Source organism: Aulostomus chinensis, chromosome 18 (genome assembly GCF_037954235.1).
Source record: "Aulostomus chinensis isolate RoL2024-O1b breed Wild chromosome 18, RoL_Achi_v1.0, whole genome shotgun sequence".
Lineage (NCBI taxonomy): Eukaryota > Metazoa > Chordata > Actinopteri > Syngnathiformes > Aulostomidae > Aulostomus > Aulostomus chinensis.
Window position 1 is genome coordinate 12262501 of NC_141337.1, and position 22952 is coordinate 12285452.

A 22952-nucleotide genomic window follows, 5' to 3' on the forward strand; every position below is an offset into this window, starting at 1 on the left:
GCTGCCTCTGAATGAGGTGAGAGGATCCGGGGTGGTCTGCTGTGACGGGTAAACAACATCAGGGCTGAGGAGACAAGAGATCAGAACTCGAGTAAATATGCCTCTTTTATTTTTCCACAGCCGTCCGAATATAAAATTCTTTACACTTTTACTATGGCAACAGTTTTTTGTTTTTTTATAAAAATGTTTTCTAGGAAGTGGGAGTTCTACGAGGCAGTAAATGACATAGTTAAACACACCAGCCTGACTTGTTTCAGCAGCAACTCTTACATATATGTTTTTAAATTTTTGGCAAAGGAAGCAATAACAACTATTTAGTGGAGCACAAGTGTAGGTGTACAACCTAGTGGCCATGACCGTGCAGAGCATCAACATGGCAGACTGGATGATTAAGTCTGAATTTCTCTTTATTTTTTTTAATCCTTTTTTCACATTAAAATTGTTCTTGTTATGATATCATTAGCATCAAACCTATGTCCTCGTGTACAGACTCTCCCCTGTGTCTTTTAGGATTAAAACTTCTTGACAATAAGCACAACTAATACACACCATTCATCTCACTGGTTCGAACCCAAAACCTGGACAACAAATAGACGTCTTTCATAAAAATGTAACCATGAGGCCCCCTAGTGGGCGTAATCTAGAACAGCTTCTTGTTTTGTTTTTCTCTCTTAGGTTTATGATACACTCACGCCCTCTCCTGGCCAATTATCAGAATATTTCTGATTACGACAGACCAAGCAGGTCACATTTTAAGTTTTTTTTTTTTTCACAGATACAAAATGATTAATGTTTCACCTCTTCTGTGTCTCTTGGCCAATTAAGAGAATCTTCCACAGCGCTTTGTCTTTTTCGGAACCATGGACAGCACCTCATCTCCCCTTTGACCCACTCTGGAATATACCCCAGCTTCCTTAGCACCATGGACAGCACCCCACATACCCACTATAGACAGGACTTTATCTTCCCTCAGCATCCCACAGCACCCCGTACTCCCTTAGCATCCCAGACAGCACCCCACAGTCCCCTTAGCACCATGGACAGCACCCCATCATCCCTTAGCACCAGGTACAGCACTCTGAATTCCCCTTAGCACCAAGGACAGCACCCACATTCCCCTTAGCACCGAGGACAGCACCCACATTACCCTTAGCACCAAGGACAGCACCCACATTCCCCTTAGTGATCGTACATTCACAATGACTGAATTTCCTCTTACCACATTCACAAGCTTGACGGATGATAAAACTTCAAACTGTGTTGTTTACCACCTTAACCTCAGACTTACTTGGGTTGCCAAATACCTTTGCTGAACTTCATTCAGGTTTAAACCCAGAGTTGGTAATGTGACTTATCAAGCACGTATCTTTTTCTGGAAAAAAAGTCGGTCTCATAAGGGTCAAACAAAATCATGAGGAGTGTTAATACCTACAAATAAATAAATAAATAAACCCATTCGACTCTGTGAATTTAAGAAAAGGCACATTGTTTTTGGATGGTTTGTCATTTGTCAATAAAACCAAGTGAAATACTGTGTAACTGCACTGATGTATTTAACCCTTCAAACCCAACCGTAACAATATGATTGTTATGTTTGGTATGTGGTCCCACACGGATGGATTTGAGTGTGACACCAGTGCGGTGCAGCCGAGCCGACAGTGACTTCTGCTAGGTTCTATGTTGAGGAAATAAAAGTGTAAGCAGCTACAATTGCTTTAATCGTCCATTCTATGCAGGGAGGGCAAGAATGATACACCAACCACCACCCGCCACACGTGCCTCTCACGTCACAGCCACTCTACACACTGAGAGCTCGCCTCACTTTTGTTTTGTTTTTTTATTGCACACTTTAATCATTTAGTAAACAGATCTTCACAGTAACAATGCCATAGCAGAAAACAGAAGCAAATCATTGTGCGGTGCAGCTTGTTAGGTCATCAAAGTATTTATAGGTATTTACACAGAGCAAACGAAACTCAAAGAGCGGCGCTTGATGTCATCGCTGTGATGGGACCAAGCATTTTAACCCTTCAAGCTCAGGTTTTTTTGTTGTTGTTTTTGTTTGTTTTTTCTAACACCGTTTGTTTAATCCTGTCCGTACTGCTAACCCCAAACACATTCAAGTACTGATTTCTGTCACTGCACAGGTCAGCCAGTACCCAGGACTCTTAGGATAAGACAGAACATTGCGCCAGTACCACTTTGATGTCCAAATTAAAAAAAAGAAAGAAAGAAAAGCTTTGTTGCTGTATTTTCATTGGTAGTTAAAAAAAGTCAATACCGTTCAAACGCTAATATACCTACATTTTCACCAACTTTTAAAGCAAGGATCTATCAAGCCGCTCAGTCTCACCAATAAATAGTCATTTGAAAGAGAAGCTAAAAAAAAAAGAAAAAAGAAATCAACTTTTGGGTTAACAGAAAATATTAAATAAAACCAAAGCAGACATCATTAATGTTTCAGGCCTGCATGTAACAACAGTGATGCGTTTGAATGAATACTGTGAGTCTGGTAACTAGACTTTAAATCTGGAGTATTTTTTGCTTTGGAAAAGGACATTTTGGTGTTTTTCTTGTGTGCATGTGAGATCTTGCAGGGAAAATAACAAAAAAGTGATGGAAAATTGGAATAAGGCAAAAGTGAAAGTTGGAACTACAGTGTGAATCGTAGCTGTTCTTAGACGTACGTGCGGACGTATGCAGTAGCATTTCCATTTCCATTTGTGTGTATTGAAAGTTGCAACAGGCCTGACTTCATCCTTTATGCTAAAGTGGATGGACTGCAGAATGTGAAAACAATAAAAACAAGTTTTAAATAGTGAACGATCTCCTGAAAATTCAACACACTCTCCTTTTCTTACCGTGTGATTATTGATAAAGCTTATTCTCTCACCACATGCCACCCAGTCAGTCAAACTTTTCATTTGGTTATGTGTTTTTAACAAAAAAAAAACCCCTACACACTTACCCTCCATTTTTAAAACAAACACCAGAACACATCAGCGGTTCCTTTTATCTCTTATACAACAAAAATACATCTGTAACAGATACAAAGTCTGAACACAGTCTTTTATTGTATCTGTGGACAGTTTCTTCAATATAAACACACTTCAAAATGGTTTCTACAGAGGCATTGATGAAAAGTCTTGGAATTCACTGAATTCAGCTCGATATGCGAAGTGGGATTTTTTTTCCGTCTAATCCCAAAAGGTCAGACAGCCACGAGATTGCTCACATGTCCATGTGGTGGTTCCTGTTATCTCGCCCTCACTACCTGTGGCCGGGGCCCCTGTGGGTAGAAGAGTCCCCGACCAGATCTTCTTCCACGACACTGGTGTAACCTTCTTTCTCTACGCAACTTACTAGGACTTGCAGCACCAGCCGGAGCCTGCGGTCCATGGCCTGAAGGTGAGGCTGGATGAGAATAGGGGACAGGCGGTCACGGAGGAGAGACTCCTCCATCAGGAGGCTCAGCTGATACTCCTCCTTAGCTAGAAGCTGCAGACGTAGGTAAGTGGACTTCCTCACCCTGGAAAGAACGAGGCACTGAGTAGCTGTTTGAATTAAATCCAAATACACGTGTACCATTCAGACAGAAAGAACTGCAAGTTGCTGATTGTTCTTTAGCCTCCTGTCAGTTGTACGTTTATGTTTTATACAGCAAGTAAGAGTTCTGCTTTTTGATGAAATCCTAACACATTTCTGACCTGCAGCACTGGGTGAGAGGCACCAAGATGGACATCTCATCATGGGAGTGTTTTCCGAACCTACAAGGATTGAAAGTAAAATTCATATATACACTATTTTATTTGCTTCAGTGTTTATTTAAAGCAGTTTAATGTTGACTCTGGCACCCCCTTCTGGCCAAAATTGGCAGTGTTTCCCAGAATGAATCTCACGGCACATCATGTCACAGCTCATGCATTTGTTGTTGAAGTGAGCGATAGAACGCAACATGTTTGGCGTGCAGGATGCAGCGACGAGGTAATTTACCTGAATCTAAGTTTAATAAATAAAATAATGTTGGGTTTAATGCAAACTAAAACTACAAGTACAGTAGCAACTCTCTTTGACGCATTTCCAGACTGATGGTCTTGTTATTATTAAACTGCCGTGATTACACAACCCTTCAAAATGCGCTTGTCACTGCTTCTTCTTTTTTTTTTTTTTGGCAATTGACAGTTTAAATCTGACCTTTGAGAGAGTGCGTCAAGCGCTACCTTCAGACATTTTCTAAGATGCATGATAAAAGCTTTAACTTTACCCTCTGCCGTTATCAAGGTGAATAATGAAGGTGTCATTTCCAAACTTCTCAAAAGTTTCGTAATGATGACGATCCATATTACCTGTAAAATATTCAGAGCAATGATGCCACTGTTTCATAAACAAGTCACCAATATACCATATTTTCCTTCATGCAAATGTTATGTATGACGTATTTACTTCCTCTCACCCATTAAGAAGTCAAAGATGGTCATATCCATGATATCTAGAAGTCGGGTGCCACGGTCATACGGAGGGGTCTGCTTCACCTCATCACAGTAATCTGGATCCACCTCCCATCTGAGGCAACATACAGGACATAACCAGAAATGACTTGTTAATATTCAGCCGCAGACAGTTGGAGAATTAAGAGTTGAAACCCCGGTTGTTTCCTCACTCTGCTTTCTTGCGTTTGTGGTAGGAGCGTCTCCAGGGGTTTCGCCAAGTCTTTCGCTTGGCCAGGTTCAAGTCTGGCAGGAAGGCTGCGAGGGAGCCTTCGATCTGGTCTGGTTTACCGCACAGAGCATGCTCAGTGGAGCAGTAGTAAGAGCATTCGCCGTAGAAGCATACGTTATTGGCTGGGGGAGGAAAAAGAGAAAGCAGGCAGTAGTGAAGAGCCGGCTGCTAATCAGAGTGGTACAGATATTTCTCAAGTTCAGCAGATTACATTTGAATGAATCATAGTATTCATTCCAAATTATTACAGTCATATGCCTTCCAAACTTTTCATTTTGGATTTAGTCTTAAAAATGTTTAGTTTCCCCACAAATTGCTGCTAAATTAACCCTTTAAGCACACTCATATACCATCCAACAGGAGTTGCACAGAGAAAATGAAGGGCAAATGAGTGTCTCCATCTTCTTAATCTGTTTTTAGCTTTGACATGAAAATCACGAAGGTTATGTGTTTCAATTAAAACCCTTGTTAATTTTGTTTTATGCAGAGTCCAGATGCCCTGCAGTGTCACCATGTGGTAGGTTTTGGCTATAGCAGGTAGACTCGCCGCTCCAGTTCACACAACCCTCACCGATGAACACGCGACTCATTTTGCTCACATGTGTGTTGTCAAAAGGACAGTTTTTTTTAAAGATGGAATACTTGAAATGTGATTCATATTCATTTTACACACAATTGACAAAACCCATATATAGTTTTAGCGATATTGTCTTTATTTGGATCTTTTAATGAATATATTGTCCTCAGTTCTGTCAAGATTTTCCCACGGTAGAGCAAAAAAGAGCGAGCGCCGATATTTTGAAGGTATAGTATCCAATTTCCTGTGCTGTGCCAACACCAGCTCATATCCAGCATCCAAGCATAAAGCAGTCAATGCAATGCAGACAATCAGCAACTTTTGTCTGCCAAGTAGGCTGAGTTTCTACCTGGTGAGATGAAGAAAGTCCTCCAGAGCTTCTTATCACGCGTCACGTCTCTAATCTCTCTCGTCATGTTGACCAGCCGTCCTGCAACTGGGGGCACTCTCCGAAAGTCAAGGATCCTGGAGATTAAGAGAGAAGGCGAGACGTGTGAAAAGAAATGTAAACTTCTACACAGAGGCAGGATTAACCGTGATTAAACTGGATTAAACCATGAAGTTTAAGTGCTGCAGCTTGCCAAAACTGGAGGATCAGTTGTCTGACTTTGGATTAAAGAGATGCAGGTAGCCAGGAAAGCTCTGGAAATGTCTTCTAATTTGGGACAAAAATCTGCTGGGATTCAACGATGAACTGAAAAGATTTTGGTGGTCGAAGGGCAAGGTCACTGTTCCAGAAGCACATTGAGGGATTTAAAATTAGCCAACACGTTCGCTGGGGTTAAGGATGAACCGAAAAAAAAAGTGCTGGTCAAAGGTCAAAGATCACAAGCACCTCACATAAATGCACTATCTGTGCACCCGGAGGTCACTTCTCCACATCTGACATCAATGACAACTGGGACTCGTGGATGAGCTGAAAAGATTTTGGCGGTCAAAGTTCAAGGTCACTTCACATGTTGGTTATATTTCTGATTCAATTTGCCACAGATGTCCACTGGGACTCAAAGAGGTGGTGAAAAGATTCAGGCACATTTTGTGTTAGACATTCTGTAACCTCCCATTTGAGATTCTACAGTGACTGTACGTTTGAGTGGATGGTGGCCCAGCCTATGTTCATCTTCATACACGAAGAGAGGATTTAGAAAATAGCACTTTGGGGGTCCCACCAGTCAGGACAGGAAGGGATTTACATCTTCGCAGCACACAAAACGATTCACAGTCCATCCACTTTTTGCTTGTGTAACAGGCGTCGAAAGCGGCACATCAGCATTTCAGTAAAACAGGAATAGAAATGGGTCTTTGTCCAACCTGTCCCACATCCAGATGAACAAACACACAACCAGGCACAAGTATAATTTATGATTAATCCTCTGTCTCTATTAGTAGGGATAAAGGGATCGGGTGCCCCCCCCTCCCCGCCCCCACATTCTCTCACGCTCTCCTATTGTCTCTCTCTTTCTTTCCTTATGTAAGAACACTGTCTCTATTCAGACCCTGTTTATCCTGCCTAACTGTATATTTGTTACCAAATGCCCCTGACCTGTCTGAGATTAAGACTAAGCCTCCTGGGAGCGGCCAGACAGACTGAGGCGGAGTGGACGAAACTTAAGCCCACAGAGGACAGCATTCAGGACATGCAAACTGCGCTGTCATGTTGGGCCAAGATGACAAAGGACCACCTGTGTACGCATGTGTGTGTGTGTGTGTGTGTGTGTGTGTGTGTATTTGTCAGTGAGTGCACACTCACATATCTGCTGGTATGCGCACGCTTAAGTTCACAGCAAATGGTAAAATCAAATAGGATTACCCAGATTTAGATGTAATTACCGAAAAACAGTGGTGTGACCTCTTTCCTTAAATCTTCACAATGTTTTGGTACATTTCATCTAAAATCAAATTAAGGCCTCATTGCATAGCTCAGATTAGTATGCAGACTGCAGCGCTCAGACAACCGGACCAAGGTGCGCGAAACCTACTAATAAACAGCTCCTGAAGGGCAACAAAGGCACCTAACCCCGGTACTAAAGCAATGTCCTGCTAGCAAAACCATTCCCGTCATCTCCTGTTTCAGCTTCCTGTCCACGCAAACATTGACTGGCAGGGAGACGAACGTGTGCAAAGTCATTACCACACCCCCGACAAACTTGTTGACAACCTGCACATTGTTTATTTTCTTCAAATTTGGCGCAAATGTCCACCGGGACTCAAGGAAGAAGAACTGAAAAGATTTAGATGGTCAAAGGTCAAGGCGCTCCTGCGACCTCACAATGACACAATATCCGTCCCTGACTTGTTAGCAGTGTCTCAGGAAAGCCACAAATGTCCACTGGGACTCAAGGATGAACTGAACTTATTTGAGTGGTCAAAGGTCAAAGTCTCTGTGACCTCACATGTACACAAAATCTGTCCCAGGCTCCTTAACCTTATATCACTCCACCTCTCCATCGCTTCTGAGGAATTTGTTAATATTTGCAGCGAACTTCTACTGGGACTCAATGATGAGCTGAAAAGGAAAGGTTTTGGTTGTCAAAGGGCATTGCCATTATGTGTTATTTCTAGCTTGTTTCATTTTTTTAAGCTCTTGAGGCTCAGCTGATGTTCATAAAGTAAAAGAATCAAGACAAAAATCCATGTACTCAACAAGGAGAAGAGGAGATGATCCCAGCGCTTAGGGTGAGTTATCTCATCCCTCATGTACTAAATCCCATTCAAATGTTCACAGATTAAGTCTACTGTGGCGCACCTGTACTGTTAATGCGCTGCATGAATGAACGTGTGACTTGTCACTCTTCCCGGGACAGGCTGAGAGAGGCGATGGATCCAAGCAGACAACAGACGAGTCTCTAAACATCGAAGTGCAAAAGGTTTCTGGGAAAAAAGCTTGCAGACATCACCTGTCCAAGTGAAAGGCAGCGATTTCAGCGTTGTGCCTCTCGAAGTCAGAGAAGTAGAAGAAGTCTGGAGGGGTTTCCTGCTCTCGGGTCTGCCTGAAAGATAACAATCAAGAAAATGTAACATAAGCGGGGTCTCTTTTTTTTTTTTAGCTGATGACATCTATTTTTTTTCAAAATCATTTTTCCTTTTTGACTTAAGGGGACAATGTTATCAATGACATTGTAAAATCCAGGACTATTGCATCTCTCCGGTCATCGCTTGTGTTTCTCCAAATCAGGTTTTAATTGTTAGTATGTCATCGTTGATTTGAGACATTTCTGTTTCTGCCTTTGCAAATCTGTCCAGCTTTCATCATATTTCTGTTGACTGCAGGCGCTGGAACTTGTCTCAGCATCTCTTTTCCTTTCTAGGACAGAAGCCTGACGCATGAGACCAAAGCCTGCGTGGACAGGGCTGCTGAAGGGAATCTGGCTTGCTCACATCCTGCTCCTACCACTTCCCAGCAATGACACACACACACACACACACACACACACACACACACACACACACACACACACACACACACACACACACACACGAATGCACGCACGCACGCACAATCTTGCTCACAGACATATACTGATATTGAAGAGATGTGAATCTCAGCCAACCAAGACATGGTTCTGAGTCAGGAACGGCTACAAGACTGTCTGTGTGTTTGCCAGCGAGATATGATTTCCCCACATTTATACACTTCTCACACATACATGCATACACACACACACACACACACACACGCACGCACACACTTTTAAATGTATCTGTTGAACTTAAACTTCTTCTTAACCTTAACTGTCCCTGAACTGTTAATTGGTTCCCTGAGGTCACACAGACATGTTTTCACCGCTGTATCACTTCTTTGTGACTCTTCCAGAAAATCCGGTATAATCGACACATTCCTTATGCTCAGTAATCCACAGACACTTATATCTGAGTTAAAAAACAATAAAAACCAAGTTCAAGCAACAGTGAATGAGTGTGGGCCAGTTTAGTCATCAGAATGCTCCAGCTGGTTGCGCCCGGTGCCACAGTGAACCAGTGAGGTCAGAAATCAAAGTGTTTGTGGGTTTCTGAGCGTACACCTGGAATATACAGTACCAGTGGGAAAACACCTGATGATGTGATTGAGAGTTTGTAAACTGACAGTTTTACTGTTGTTTGTGATTGGTGGTAATGGGACCGTTAGCTTTAAGCTAAATCGCGGCTAAATCTGTCTGCATTCTCACAAAAAAGTGGTGCAGCGGATAAAAAGTGTTAATAGGTTCAAAAGATCTATTATTGTAAACCGCAAAGGCAAAATACAATTTGTCGGTGACATACCCCTTTAAATCTTGAGCTAAAAACTGCTCTTTGTTATTTTTTTTCATCCAAACTCCACAATACTAATGCGGAGCGGACTGCAGCGTGGTGCAGGCTTTCTTGAAAGTAGAGAAAAGTGGTCTTTGCAAAGCAGCCTTTTACCCATAAATCAGTCGCTTCTACCGTGATCTCTCTTTTTTCCCTTCCTGAGCATTGAAGGGACAAATGGTGCTTTTATTTTCACGGTGCAGTGCGGGATATAAAGGGTACAGCGTAGAGGGGGAGAGCAGAATAAAAGGGCAGGAGTTCTTAGCTTTAAAAGGTGACTGTGGGCGCCGGTTCGCTGAAAGCACCTGTGACGCACTTTGTTATCATTCAAATAGTCCATTATTACGGCGCCTTATCATGTGTAGATAATCAGCATTGCTAAAAAGGCTCAGCCGCACAAAGAGATGGTGAGTTTGAACACAGAGATGGAAGATGTGAAATAGAGGCTTTTTTTTGTTGTTGTTGTACACAAATATAGATTTTAGTTACTCTGAATGGAAAATGATGGAGAAAGCAGTTTGAGATGGTTTATTGCTTGAGGAAAACAATCTTTGTCCTCATTCACTTCCCATAAGGATGCATTTTCTTCAAAGCTATTCGGCCAATTTTTGATATTTATTTTCTTGACCTCGCTTTCCACTGTGCAAACATAAACCTGACTGACGGGCGTTACAGGCTTTGGGTGCAGCGGTCGCGAGATGTAAAATGCATTGAATAGAAGGCTGTGATGTGAAAATCACAAACACACACATACACACACACACGCTATAGATCAAACACATTACACACAGTTATCATTGACTTGGTGTGTTTGATAATCAAAGTCTCATTTGTTGCAAGTGTGATTAGGCAACTGGAGGCATACTGTATTTTGTTTGTGTGTGTGTGTGTGTGTGTGTGTGTGTGTGTCTGAAGTACGTGGCTTCATCAGCTCTGACATTTCTGAATCAGTTTAGTCTGACTCTGCAGTTTACACGCTCTTTCATGAGCTTCAGCCTGATGGTACTGTTAAGAGTAAAAATTAGGGGAGGGAGGCGAGTTGAGGGTCCTTACAGCTGCCCCCCCCCCCCCCCCACACACACACACACACTCTGCTGCTACACACCTGTGACAGAAAGAGGGCAGCAGAGACAAAAAACAACCTGCAAACCATACCCTCATGCCACCTTCCTGGGGATGCGAGGGAAATGAAGCTACAGTTATAGTTGGTTTAAGTGAAACGTGGCTACAAAGTTGTGAGTGTAAGTCAAGCTGTTGTAGAAGCTTTAATTCTGCTACAAGGCACTGTGAGGTAAAGAGAGAGGAGGCTCATCTGTCATCTATTTATAATCCATTGCAGCCCCCTGCTGACAGGCTTCTCTGTCTCGGGTCTGCCCCCCTGTCCTGGTTGTGTGTGTGTGTGTGTGTGTGTGTGTGTGTGTGTGTGTGTGTGTGTGTGTGTGTGTGTGTGTGTGTGTGTGTGTGTGTGGAGGGAGGGGGGTGGCTGAGAAGACAAGGGGAGTGCCTTGCTTTAAGGTTTGGGATATGAAACTGCAACATAAATTTGCACACCAATTAAAAGACATTTGGCAGACAATGTTGTTGACCTCAGTGACTCTCAAATGTCATGACATCATCAAAGCAAACCAGTAAATCTTGTGACTTAGAAAGAATTTAAGAGCTGCATGCAGTGTTAGGGTTCCGCAGGACCCAGAATGTTCTATATGATACAAAAGATATAGACTTGTGAATACGTTTCCTTTAATTCCTGTCCTGCCTTGATTTACCTGTTCTGTTCGGTCGCCCTGCAGCCAAATGAAATTCCTTCTCGCCAGTCTGACCCCACTTAACACCAATTATCAAGCATCAAACAAATCTGCTGCTCCACTTTTCCTCCCTCTTCCCTGCACCCATGTCCATGCATCCCATGCTTTTCTTCCTTTATTTTTTTGCATCTCATCACTCCTTTTTCAATTTTTAAAAACATTTTTTTCTTTTTTTCCCCACCCCCTCCTTGATGAGACGTGCAGTAGCTCACAGAGAATTCTGGAGAGCTTTAGAGAACAGTGAGTGATTAATAATTTCAGGAGGGTAAGAAGCACTTTGTCTAGTACTCTCTGTACCTCTCAAAGTGACAGACAGGTGGAAGGATGAAGGATCGGATAATAGATCGTGAGATAAAACCCTCTGAGGCCCCGGTGATTTGTGTCGGAGGGCGGCTGTCTGTCAGCAGCACGAGTACGAGAGAACACCGCCAAGACAGTAACGTTGAGGATGTGCCTGTGTTTACACCAGCAAACAGTAACAGCCAGTGTGTGCGTGTGTATTTATAAATTCTGTTGCATATTCTTAACTATCTCCTGACTCTCTGTGTGCTTGGTTTTTTTTTTTGTGTTTTTTTTTTTGTACATCATCCAGCATCAGCATCAGGATCTTGGAAGCATCCCTAAGGTTGCTGTCTAGATTCAATTTCAAATCAATGTTAAGCAAAGTTGTGTTCAGCCCTCCAGCAATTTTCAACACGCGGCATTAGACACAGCCAGGAGGAAGAGGCAAGATATCTATCTGCATGTGTGGGAAGGAGTGTGTGTTATCATGAGAAGAACGCCAGGCACGAGAAGATGACTGATGGCCGAGGTCGGCGCTTCAATTTCAAACCAATTATATTCTTGTCAGGTGGGAGAAAGTGCAGCATTAAGATGAAGACTGAGATGATTATAGATTGAATTTCTATTGCAACAAGTATTTATTGAGTGGGCAGGCCTGTTGTTTTTCATAATTAGCATTAAATAGTACCTCCAGGATTCCGCAGGGTTATTTTTTTCTTTTTGTGATTGCTGAGAGACCCCCGCAGTAAAAAGAACCGCATGGATGATTGAGATTTTAAACAATAACCTGAATAATACAGTGATTCTATTATTATAATGTCATCTCTTACCACAACGATTTGGTGTAAATGTCATGTGACTAATAAGACAGGTTTGCTTTTGTCACCGTTTTTCGCATGAAAGTGCGCACGAGGAGATGACGCCTCATGTAGCGTTGTGGAATTGATGTTTCCCCTAGGGAGCGGCGACTCCACCGTCAACAAAAAATGCAACAGTTTCCAACTCTTTAGAAGGAAAACCGCTGACTCTTTTGAAATGAACAAACGTAAGGCGTCGCTTAAATCCCAACATGAGATACACCTTCATACGCACGGAAATTCAATATTTCATGTTGTTTGAATTGAAAGCGTACCAAGGTTAGTGTGTAACTGCCTGATATTCGATGTACAGTAGATGTACCATCGAATGTACGTGAAGTGGTTTCCTCAACTTAGAATCCAGTGAGGACGATGTCAGTCAAAAACAAATACTTCATTGCCATTGCAGTGAGTTTGATTTGGGGGTACAGGCTCCATTCTGGGTCTCCCTGCTCTTCAGTGTGCATGGACGACCGGGCCAGAGGCAGACAGAGCAGCAGAGTCAGCAACAAAGACAGGAGAAGTCAGACACAGAGCGTCAAGGACGAGTCGGGCGGAGGTGAGTTGCAAGACAAGCTGAATTTGACTTTGTGGTCCTACGTGAACTAACGCTCAGTCTGAAGCGCTTTTGCCCCACCGCCCCCCCAAACTTAATTAAACTAGAGCTGAGACTGCAGCAATGTTGCGGGAACAGCGCTTCATGTCTCAATGGCTTCCTTGCCAAATGAGAGCTCAGTCTGATGGAGGCGGCTCACAGATGGCTCCCTCAACTTCAGATTGCTGATTCTAGGAATCCATAATGGAATCAATATGCCAAAGAACGTCAGGATGAGAACACAACAGGCAGCGGGGTGAGAGGAAGTGTGTGCACCAACAGTACAGCCGTTGACATGAGGGTGAGATCGCAAGACAGAGTGCAGAGGAGGCGAGAGGGCAGGACAGGTTCCTCAGCTGGAGGGGGCTGATGCAGCAGGGTTGAGAGCTGAGCTCGGCTTCCTGGCCTTCCAGAACTAACTCACAAATCATCAGGAAAATAGCGAGAGAAGATGATTCAACATTAACACCGTATGCTCCCGTTCAAAACACACTCCAGGTTTATGGCCAAGCCTAAAATAATTACTATATTGCCTTATGGTAGAATGGCTAGACATGAAATCAACATATTTCCCTTCGTCTTTGTGTGGTTATATACGAACGTTACCAAAATTTTTAGTGGTTTATTTTATTTTTGTTTTTTTATTTATTTAGAAATTATTTTGAAAATCCTCATGTATGACTTTCATGTCTCAACATCCCCACAGTTTAAGTGACTCACTCTTTAAGTGACTGCATTGTTCATAAGACGACAATAATATTGTTTATCGCAATCAATTCTGGGACAATTTATCATCCTAACACAACTTTGGTGATCAAATTCAGAGTTTTGGTGGCCCATGTGACCAAATGCTTGAAAATGTCTTAATAAAAACGCTTTAATTGAAATCTTTACTGCCACTATCAATAAGAATGAACTCTGCAGACTGCAGAAATGTGTCACGCCCCTTCTCATACAGTAGCATGCTTTTCCACAAGGCCTGTTTAGAAAACACATTGCTTTATAGAGCTACAAGTAGTTCATTAAATCAATAATTAAATAAATACATTTATGAGGTGAATCTAATAAGAAAAACAACAACAACAACAACAACAAAAAAACAACTAAAATGGTGATGTGTGATCCAGCTGCTGTCAAAGACTGTGCTGCAAGAACTGGTCTCATCTTTAATATGACACTCCCACTGCCTGCTGGTATTCAGGTTAACTATGAGACGAAAGACAAAACTTAATAATTCTGCTTCTGCAGTTAAATAAAAGACATCTACTTGTTCACCCTGAATCTGAATTATGTGTTATGAAGTTAAAAAAAAAAGAGCCGTCAAAGGTTTCAGTGTCACCTCTTTGACCCAGCCTTCTCTTAGAAAGTCGTATGGCTCCTTCTGTTCTGCAAATTATCACTGTCAGTTTATTACAATTCATTCTTTCCAAATTAGCTCACTCCTCCTGGCCAGTCTGACCCTCTGTCCTTAATAGAAGCTGCAGGCAGAAAAAAACCCCCAAACAAAAAACGTGAAGCCTTGAATTTGAAAACAGAATCTACGGCTCTGAGTGAAGCCGCATAGCTGTGGGCTGGGTCACTATCTGTGACCACCAGAGCTCTATTGGCAACCCTTCAGATAGATGACAGAAAAACCTTAGAACCAGTCTAAAATTGTGTCCTTTTGTGTGTGTGTTTGAGAGAGAGTGGTCGTGTGTGTGTGTGTGTGTGTGTGTGTGTGTGTGTGTGTGTGTGTGTGTGGTTGAGTCACGATGGAGAGAGTCAGGAATAGAGAGAGAATGTGTGCCCATCCAACTGTCTCATCTGGCCAGATGGCTGCGAGTCCCTGTCTGTGTATGTCAGGGATCAGGCCAAGGCTTAGGGGTCTGCAAAGCCCTGCTGCTCTCTGACTACCCTCAGTGTGTGTGTGTGTGTGTGTGTGTGTGTGTGTGTGTGTATACATGCACTTTATCATGGCAGGCATCACAAGGTACTGGAAACAAACAAACAAAAATACACCAGCAAATACTATATCATTACTGAAAGGTTGTGAATCAGAGTCTAAGATACACATGATAGCTCCGTTCAAAAAAGAAAAGAGAAAGATTTAGAGTCGAGTGATTGGAAATGTTCCAATGCACTATAGAGGATTAGTGACTCATTAAGCATATTACCAATACAAAGGGATTTCATCATCAGAAATCATTGCAGTGCTTTGACGTGGTTTATCTTCTCTTGTTTTAGAAAGGCAGAGTCCTGAGAGACGTTACTCTCAATAAAGGACGTCTCATTTATGGACGTTCAGGGCCCCTAAATCCATCAGTACACTTTTAAGTCCATTCGTTCCATATAGAGACCTCCGGGATCTCCTATGTGTTTGTGAAGCTCATTGTTTTGGTATGTTTGGTCCGAAAATTTCCCTTGACTGCTGTCGCTGTGACTACCGTCACCACGGTTAAATATGCAATTACTACATCGATGGCTGCCTGGTGAAAAGGGTTCCATACGGATATTCCATACACAGGGGCATCAAAACCCCCAGCAAATCCTCCTATCGTCTTCACTCACACCTCCAGCGTTCAACAAAGTTACAGACACCGAACATCCCCTTCCTTGTTCCAGATGCAAGTTTGAGCGTCTGTTTTTGGTCTGGATTCCGAGGCTCAACTTAAATACCGTGAAAGTGAACCCATGTGCTTCCCAAGGCCGTGTGAAAGAGTGGTCAGGATGCAGTTATGAGGGGGCGGAGAAAAGAGATAAAATTAAGATAAAATAAAACACGATTAGTGATGTTAGCGCTTCTGAAATGATCCTGAATGATTTGCAGGACCTGGAGGGAAGTGTGCTGCTGCTTTATAAGCAGAATCTCACTATACATCTTTGTTTATGCTTCTTCATTCTACCAGAGCTATTTCTGAAATAGATGGGATTTATTTTATGCCGTCCTGAATTGACTGGTATGAAATAATCAGCCATATTCCCAGAGTCTTATCGCTAGAGCTAAATACAATCACCATGAAAACCAGATACACAGCCGCAGAGTTATCAGGGCTTTTGAGATTCAATGCAAGACTTATATGTGAAATACGCATGAATAAAGTTGAAAAATATTAGTAATCGTAGTTGTATATGTCTGCAAAGCCATGAGCGCTTTTCCATGTCACTCAACAATTCAGTGAATCTCACTCACTCTGAATAATCAGAAAATGTCGAATAAAAAAACATCTTACGCCATCTAAACATCATTTACTTTGAAAAATTCAACTAGGACTATATTTCTGTTTTTTTTTAAACACCCTGAATCCTTTACAGTTTTCACACATCTCTTTTTTTTTTTTACACATCTGCCCAAAAAATGAGGGAGACAAGTAAAAACAAACAAACAAACAAAAGTCCCAAAAGAAGCTTCATTCAGTGATTCTGACTGGACTGAGACTTCTTTATTTAATTATTTAAAAGTAAAAATGGACTTGGTGTGCAATGTGTGTGTGTGTGTGTGTGTTTGTTACATACATACAGGGACTAGAAGAAGCAACACTTGGTGTGTTTAATATTCATTCATAACTGTAATAATGCTGCTGTTTGCATGTATACAGTACACGTTATGTGCTTGCGTGTGTGTGTGTGTGTGTTCACTAAAGGGATTAAGTGTTGTTATATACAGGAATGATAGGACAGATCTTAATGCTCACGCTTACCCCTCTCTCGCTCTCTCTCTCTCTCTCTTTCTCTCTCTCTCTGTCCCACATCGTCACCCACAACAAACAAAATGCATATTGGTTTATTCAACAATATCATGTTACAGAGCCACTTCTGGTCATATTTACATATCCATCCACAGAGGATTAACTGCTTTCAATGTCTGAGGCAGTCCTTCACAGGAAGCGCATTTTCATGACAGGCTTTGCGCAGAATGCAAACTATGAATTATGCAGAGAATGTGGAGGGTATTCTTGGGTCAGCAGTGATTAGATGTCAAAAATGCACAAGCTCGAGGATGTTAAGAACAATAAGCTTCAAGATGCGGCGGAGAGCTTATGCCGTCGTTGCTTATTGACTTATTGTGTTCCACCTCCTGCAGTGTCCTCTGTTTTGTTTTTGTTGTCGCTGTTAAGATCCTCCGTTATGTTGTATCCTGAAGAGTAGCGTAATGCCAACCACCTGTCCTAAAAATCTCCATGCTGTGTGACAGCAACTGTGCATCTATTGGGGCTAATCCACTGTTATATGAGCAACAGTAAAGATTAACTCGGAATGTGGTGGATTTGTTTTTCTTTTGTGGTTTCATTACAAGTAATAAGCAACCCCACCAACGGCAGAGTGGAGAATTCCCTCTAGTAGAAAATTCCTCGACCAGTTGCTTCTATCCCTCGCAGCTGAAAGGAGAGAGGGATTCAGCCACTTCAAAGAATCACGATTTAAGTTGAATTATGTGAGAAAAAGTAAAAAAAAAAAGAAAAAAATAGCACCCACATTCCTGGTCTTAGAGAGGCAACGTTAAGATCGCTGCCATCGTGACAACCATGCCTGCCTCCATCCAGCTGGATCCAGGGGGTGGATTTTATGGGCTTTTCTTTCTATGGCCACATCAATAATCAGAGGGTGCAACACCACGAGGGGCTCAGTAATACACACACACTCACACACACACACCTGACATTCAGAATGACGTGAGCTGAAGCTGTTGAGAGGAGGAAGGAGACCAATATAGAAAAAATAAACACTCTGCTCTGAGCTTGTCAGTAAAACTAGCAACAATAACAAAAAAGGCAGAGGAGGAATGTGAGAAAGACACGAGCAGCTGCACTTTCTCATCATGGTCTGAATGGTTTTATCCCCTTATTAACTGTGCTTTTTTTTTCTTTTTTACTGTAATTCATCAGCCCTCATCAAAAGACCTGTTAAACTAAAGGATGGATGCCGCCATGTCTGAAGTTATGACCATTTACCGTCGAAGGAATTTTTCCTGGGTTTGTTGAAACATTTTCTCTTCAACATAAATCAGATTTCAGGTTATAAAAGGCTACAAGAAATCTCCTCTTTTGCGGGATTCAATTCAAAGCAGATTCCCCCAAGTGGAAATTGGCAGAAGTGTGGGAGAGAAGGATGAAGAAGAGGCTGAAATACCTGCCAAAACCATATAATTCATCCCTGTTTAAAACGGAAATTCTCCACTTAGAGGCTTTGAGTACCGGCCCATCCTCTAAACTAGCCTGCAGTGAAGACCATTAAGAATTTATTTGATTATTACTAAGTAGTTTCTGTACAGAAAACACCAATTAGGGCAAATTATGTTAAATCCTGGGACGCATTAGCTTCAGCGCGACTGTTCCAAAAACACTCACACAAATAAAACACAACCATGTTCCCATCACTTTAGAGGACAATTCTTGACTAAACCTTCACCACATCATCCTCAAATTAATCCGGGACTTGTTATTTTTTGGAGTTTTTTTTTTTGTCCCCCAGAAAGGAGGACAGGCAATGTGACTGTAAAAATAATTGAATGTCCCTGCAACATGAGGAATAATACACACACACACACACACACACACACACACACACACACACACACACACACACACACACACACACACACACACACACACACTATTAGATAGGACATGGTTCTGTACGGTTTGAGCCAAGAGCAGTTAATTGGATTGTGAGAAGGAATTTTTATTTTTTTATTTTGGACGTCCATTATCTTCCGCCCATCTGTGGCTTGAATATCTTGAGGTGACTCATTCAAAATAATCGTATTACTGTGATGGAAAGATAAGAAGAATTAAAAAAAAAAGTGTACACAAGTTCTCTTTCTCTCTTCAAAATACATACAAACACAACATCCGGATAGCAAACATTAAATATTGAACAGGATATACGAGGGGGGATCAATCATTTTCCTTTTATCAACCAATTTATATCGAAATGTAGCAGTAATTTCTGTCGCAAGAGGAAAGTGAGTCATGAAGGTCTCTATACTGTAGGTGAGGCTGCTTTTAATAACTCATAATTATCAGTTCCTGTTTGCTTCCAGTGGAATAAAGTGCTGCACTTGTGAAACAGAATCTTTTCATTTCTTTCTTTGTATATTTCATAGGTTCAAGGGTCATGAATAACACTGAAAGAGCCGGTCATTGATCTCCAGCTACATGGAAGCATTCATTCAAACTGAGAGTCCTTGGGGTGTTAAGATTACAGTCTCTCCAAGGAATATGTTGGCTGCTTAACAAAAAAAAAAGGTTCATCGTGTAAATCGTTTCTCCGACACTAGATGGCGATGTCAGTGGCAATGCGACATGAACGTCACACCGCATTGTGCCCCCACCATGCGATGTTGTGTGTTAAAAGGTGATAATTCATGTATTTTTGTGACAAGGTTCTTCTTAAAGGAACCCGTCCTTAAAGAAGCTTGATCATCACGAGAAAAACACCTGCGGCTGGCTCGGCCAATCACGACGCACGTGGCCATAAAGGTAAGCAGCCTGATGAGATGTCTGTATCTCGAGAGTTGGAGGGATGAGCTCTGCGGCAACATCTGCAAATCTCAACTCTGAAAGCAATTCTGAGCTTCTCTTTAAAGGGGTTTCCAAAATCGGGGAAATGTCCTGATGAGTTAAGGCGTGCACGCGCGCACACGTACACGCACATACACACGCTCATGCACTGTTTGATAGTAATAGGCCTTGCTGCAGCTGGAGAAATGTTTTCAACTCCCAAAGTAAATTTCTTTCAGGCAGTGTGCAGTCACATCTCAATTGCTTTCCCTCTTTTCCTTCAGTTCCCTCCCTTTCTTACTGATTTCCTTTTCCTTAAGGATGCCATGGCAGGAAGCCATGCTCCATCTTCGTCCATGTTTACTTAAACTGAACCTGGATGTACCATAAAGACAAGCCAGCACAAACACACAGACACAGACACAGACACAGACACACACACACACACACACACACAACACACACATGGCAGCGGATCCAAAAAGGAACTTTGTACTGTTTATTTTGAAGTAGATCTGAGAACTTCAACGGGCCAGAAGCACTTGAAACACAATTTCCTTCTAATTATCCCAACTTGTTAAGATGCCATACTCCTGCTGTGTGTGTCTGTTCACAGAATAGTGTTTGATTTAGTAGTCCATCTTTTTCTTTTGCTCTCTGATAAATATGTGTACTGATTACCCAAGATGCTTTTGGGGTGTTCCTGTCCAAGCTACAAGTTACAAGCTCCTGCTGTTCATCCATCCAGCTCCAAGAGCTCAATTTTAGCTGCCTGTCTGTTATTTTCAACACCGCTTTTTCTTCCCCATCCAAAAACTGCATTGCACACCACTGAGCGAAACGTAACTACATTAAACACAAAAATTCAATACCTCGACCAAAGACAGCAATCATCAGAGTCTTTCCAGAAAGCTATTTTGCGGACGAGGCTCCCAAAAAATCGAGGCAATGGCTGTTTGTGCTTCGTTTCTCCCACGGCTGAACTTTCCTATTTAGACCTGTCAACAGTCTTGTTGTGCTCGGTGGTTTGTGGTCAGATGCCGTTTCCTAAATAGAAACCATCTATCAGAGGCTAAGTGGTGGTTGAGGGATGTCAGTGTGGTCAGGAGTGGGTGACGGCGGTGAAGGAGGAAGTGGTGAAACCCCTGGAAAAACAGTTCCTAGGGTTGAATTTATTCTTGTGTAAGAACTGAAAGTGGGATGGAACGAGTCCAGTGCACTTGAGGGTGAATAGAATTCATTTTAAAAGCCGCGAGGATGGGGATGTTTTCACTCTCTATGCAGGAACACGTCTGATAAGTTTCTCTACAATCAGCTTCTATCTGAGGGCGTCACTGCAATGACTGAATACTGGAGGACGTTTCCTGGAGCATTAAGCTGCTGTTTCAAATCTAGAACCTCAGTGACACAGTAACAGGGATGAAGATGTGTTACGTGACAATGTCTTTTTTGTGCGATTGGTTGTCTATATCCGATGCCCCCCCCCCCCCATCCATAACATCCCCAAACAATAATAGCGCTTATAATACAAATTCAGCTGGTGATATTGGGATTTTTTTTTTGTTTTTATTCAACCACACATAAATGACATTTTTTCTACCAATCCCTTTCATTCATTACAAAATAAAATTCTGACTTCTGGTGATGCCATTTGTCAAATAGTTTAATTTTAAGAGCAAAAATGTGCAAAACAGTTAATATTATTTCACAAGAGACTTAAGGGCTTTGGAAACCGATCACAGTACTGCTCAAACAGACAATTCTGCTCTGTAGGTGAACTGTCTTTGAGTGTTTTTACACACCAAAGTACTCGTGTATTAAGACCGACTGTATCAGAATATCCTTATGATCCTTAAATAATGATGATGAACAAGAGCAGCATGCAGGATTTTCGTTTTTTCTGAACTATTCCCCATTAGCACACATGCTAACACACTAAACTATACTGTGTTTGCCACATTGTCATTCAGTTGTCTCGGGAAACGCCACCTGACACGTCTATAACTGCCTAACCACGGTACAGGAGTAAAAATAAAAGAGATTTTTTTTTACGTGATTCATACTCTTATTGCTACTCGCCAACTGAACCGCTGCAGTCCCACAGTCGCTGTGATTGTCTGCTATCACAGGCGTGGGAGCTTCAATTCATCGGGGGAGCTATTCAGGTGCTGTGTTAAAAAATAATCGAATAAAGTCACGAGGAGTCAAGAAATGTGATTTGTATTGGGATTTTTCATATCTATAAGGTTCCAATAGAGCTCCTTTGTTAACAGCGGCGACAACACTGCACCTCCAGCACAGAGAATCCACTGTTTGTGCTGCCCAGAGTGGACAGACAGACTGAAGTAGAAAGGGAGGGGTTGAGGTGGGGGTTGACCCAGGAAAGCCCCTTGGATCAGGTTCCAGACTCCTTAGCCTTGTGATACTAGACCTGACCGCTGCCGCCCCTCCCACATCCTCTTGTGACAATGAGTGAAGCCTCCTCTCATGTAATTGATGACAATGATTGCATTCTTCCTTCCTCACCTGGCTTCTATAGGGAGACTCACACAGCCTAATTGTCGCCTTGCATGGGAGGGGCTTAAACATGACCCACAACGGACATATTAACCTGTGTGCATGCTATCACCAACAGCCCGAGTTACAGAACCACAATGCTCTCTCTCTTTCTCCCTGCCGAAGCACTGTTGTTCCATTCATTCAGCCCTGCGAGGGCTGTGATGGATCTACCTGGGAAAGGTCGTGGTGTGAAGGGGCGCTGCAGTGTGTGGGGTCCCACTGTTGAGGGCCAGCACTTAGATTTAGAAACAAAAAAAAAAAGAAAAGAATGAAGCCTATTACTTTATCTGCCCAGCAACAATGACACCATTACATGACTGGAAATTAAGACAATCAAAGCCATCGGCAAGCTTTTATGTTGTGCAGCAAGTTGTTTTCCAACTTGTAAATCGCTAAAATACAAGGTCTTAATCACAGATAGTGGATTCATCAAAGCATTTAGATCGCAATTAGCTACGAAAACTCCCCCCAATTAAATGCAACGTTCCTGAGTGCTCATTAGAGAAAACAGACGAGGGGTATTTTGGAGCATTTTCACTCCTGGTGAAAGAAGTGTAATATCGCTTTAAATCAAGCTTCAGCCTGCTTTCCTCGCATCTAAAATAGAAATGCTGATTTGGGATGTCTAGGATTCATCTCCTAAAGGGAATACATTTTCAGCATTCCAGACGAATGTAGCAGTGACATTCCTTGCAAGAGGTTTGGGAATTCACCCATGTAGTATTTTAGATTTTAATGATACGGTAGGATGGCTGAACAACAAAAATCCCACAACACAGAGACACACAACTG

At 42.2% G+C, this 22952-nt stretch overlaps 1 protein-coding gene across 1 annotated transcript in view; it reads right to left on the reverse strand.

Annotated features, from left to right (window-relative positions):
• Positions 1-1796: 1796 nt before the first annotated feature.
• The window catches only part of fam20ca (FAM20C golgi associated secretory pathway kinase a), a 42931-nt gene continuing 21775 nt past the window's right edge, over positions 1797-22952 (reverse strand). Inside the window, exons 4-10 of the mRNA XM_086185007.1 lie at positions 8194-8286; positions 5646-5761; positions 4661-4841; positions 4454-4563; positions 4265-4346; positions 3708-3767; positions 1797-3529 (exon numbers count right to left, since the gene is read on the reverse strand). Coding sequence (XP_086041133.1) covers positions 3271-3529; positions 3708-3767; positions 4265-4346; positions 4454-4563; positions 4661-4841; positions 5646-5761; positions 8194-8286 — 901 coding nt within the window. The 3' untranslated portion in view covers positions 1797-3270. The remainder of the gene's footprint in view (positions 3530-3707; positions 3768-4264; positions 4347-4453; positions 4564-4660; positions 4842-5645; positions 5762-8193; positions 8287-22952) is intronic.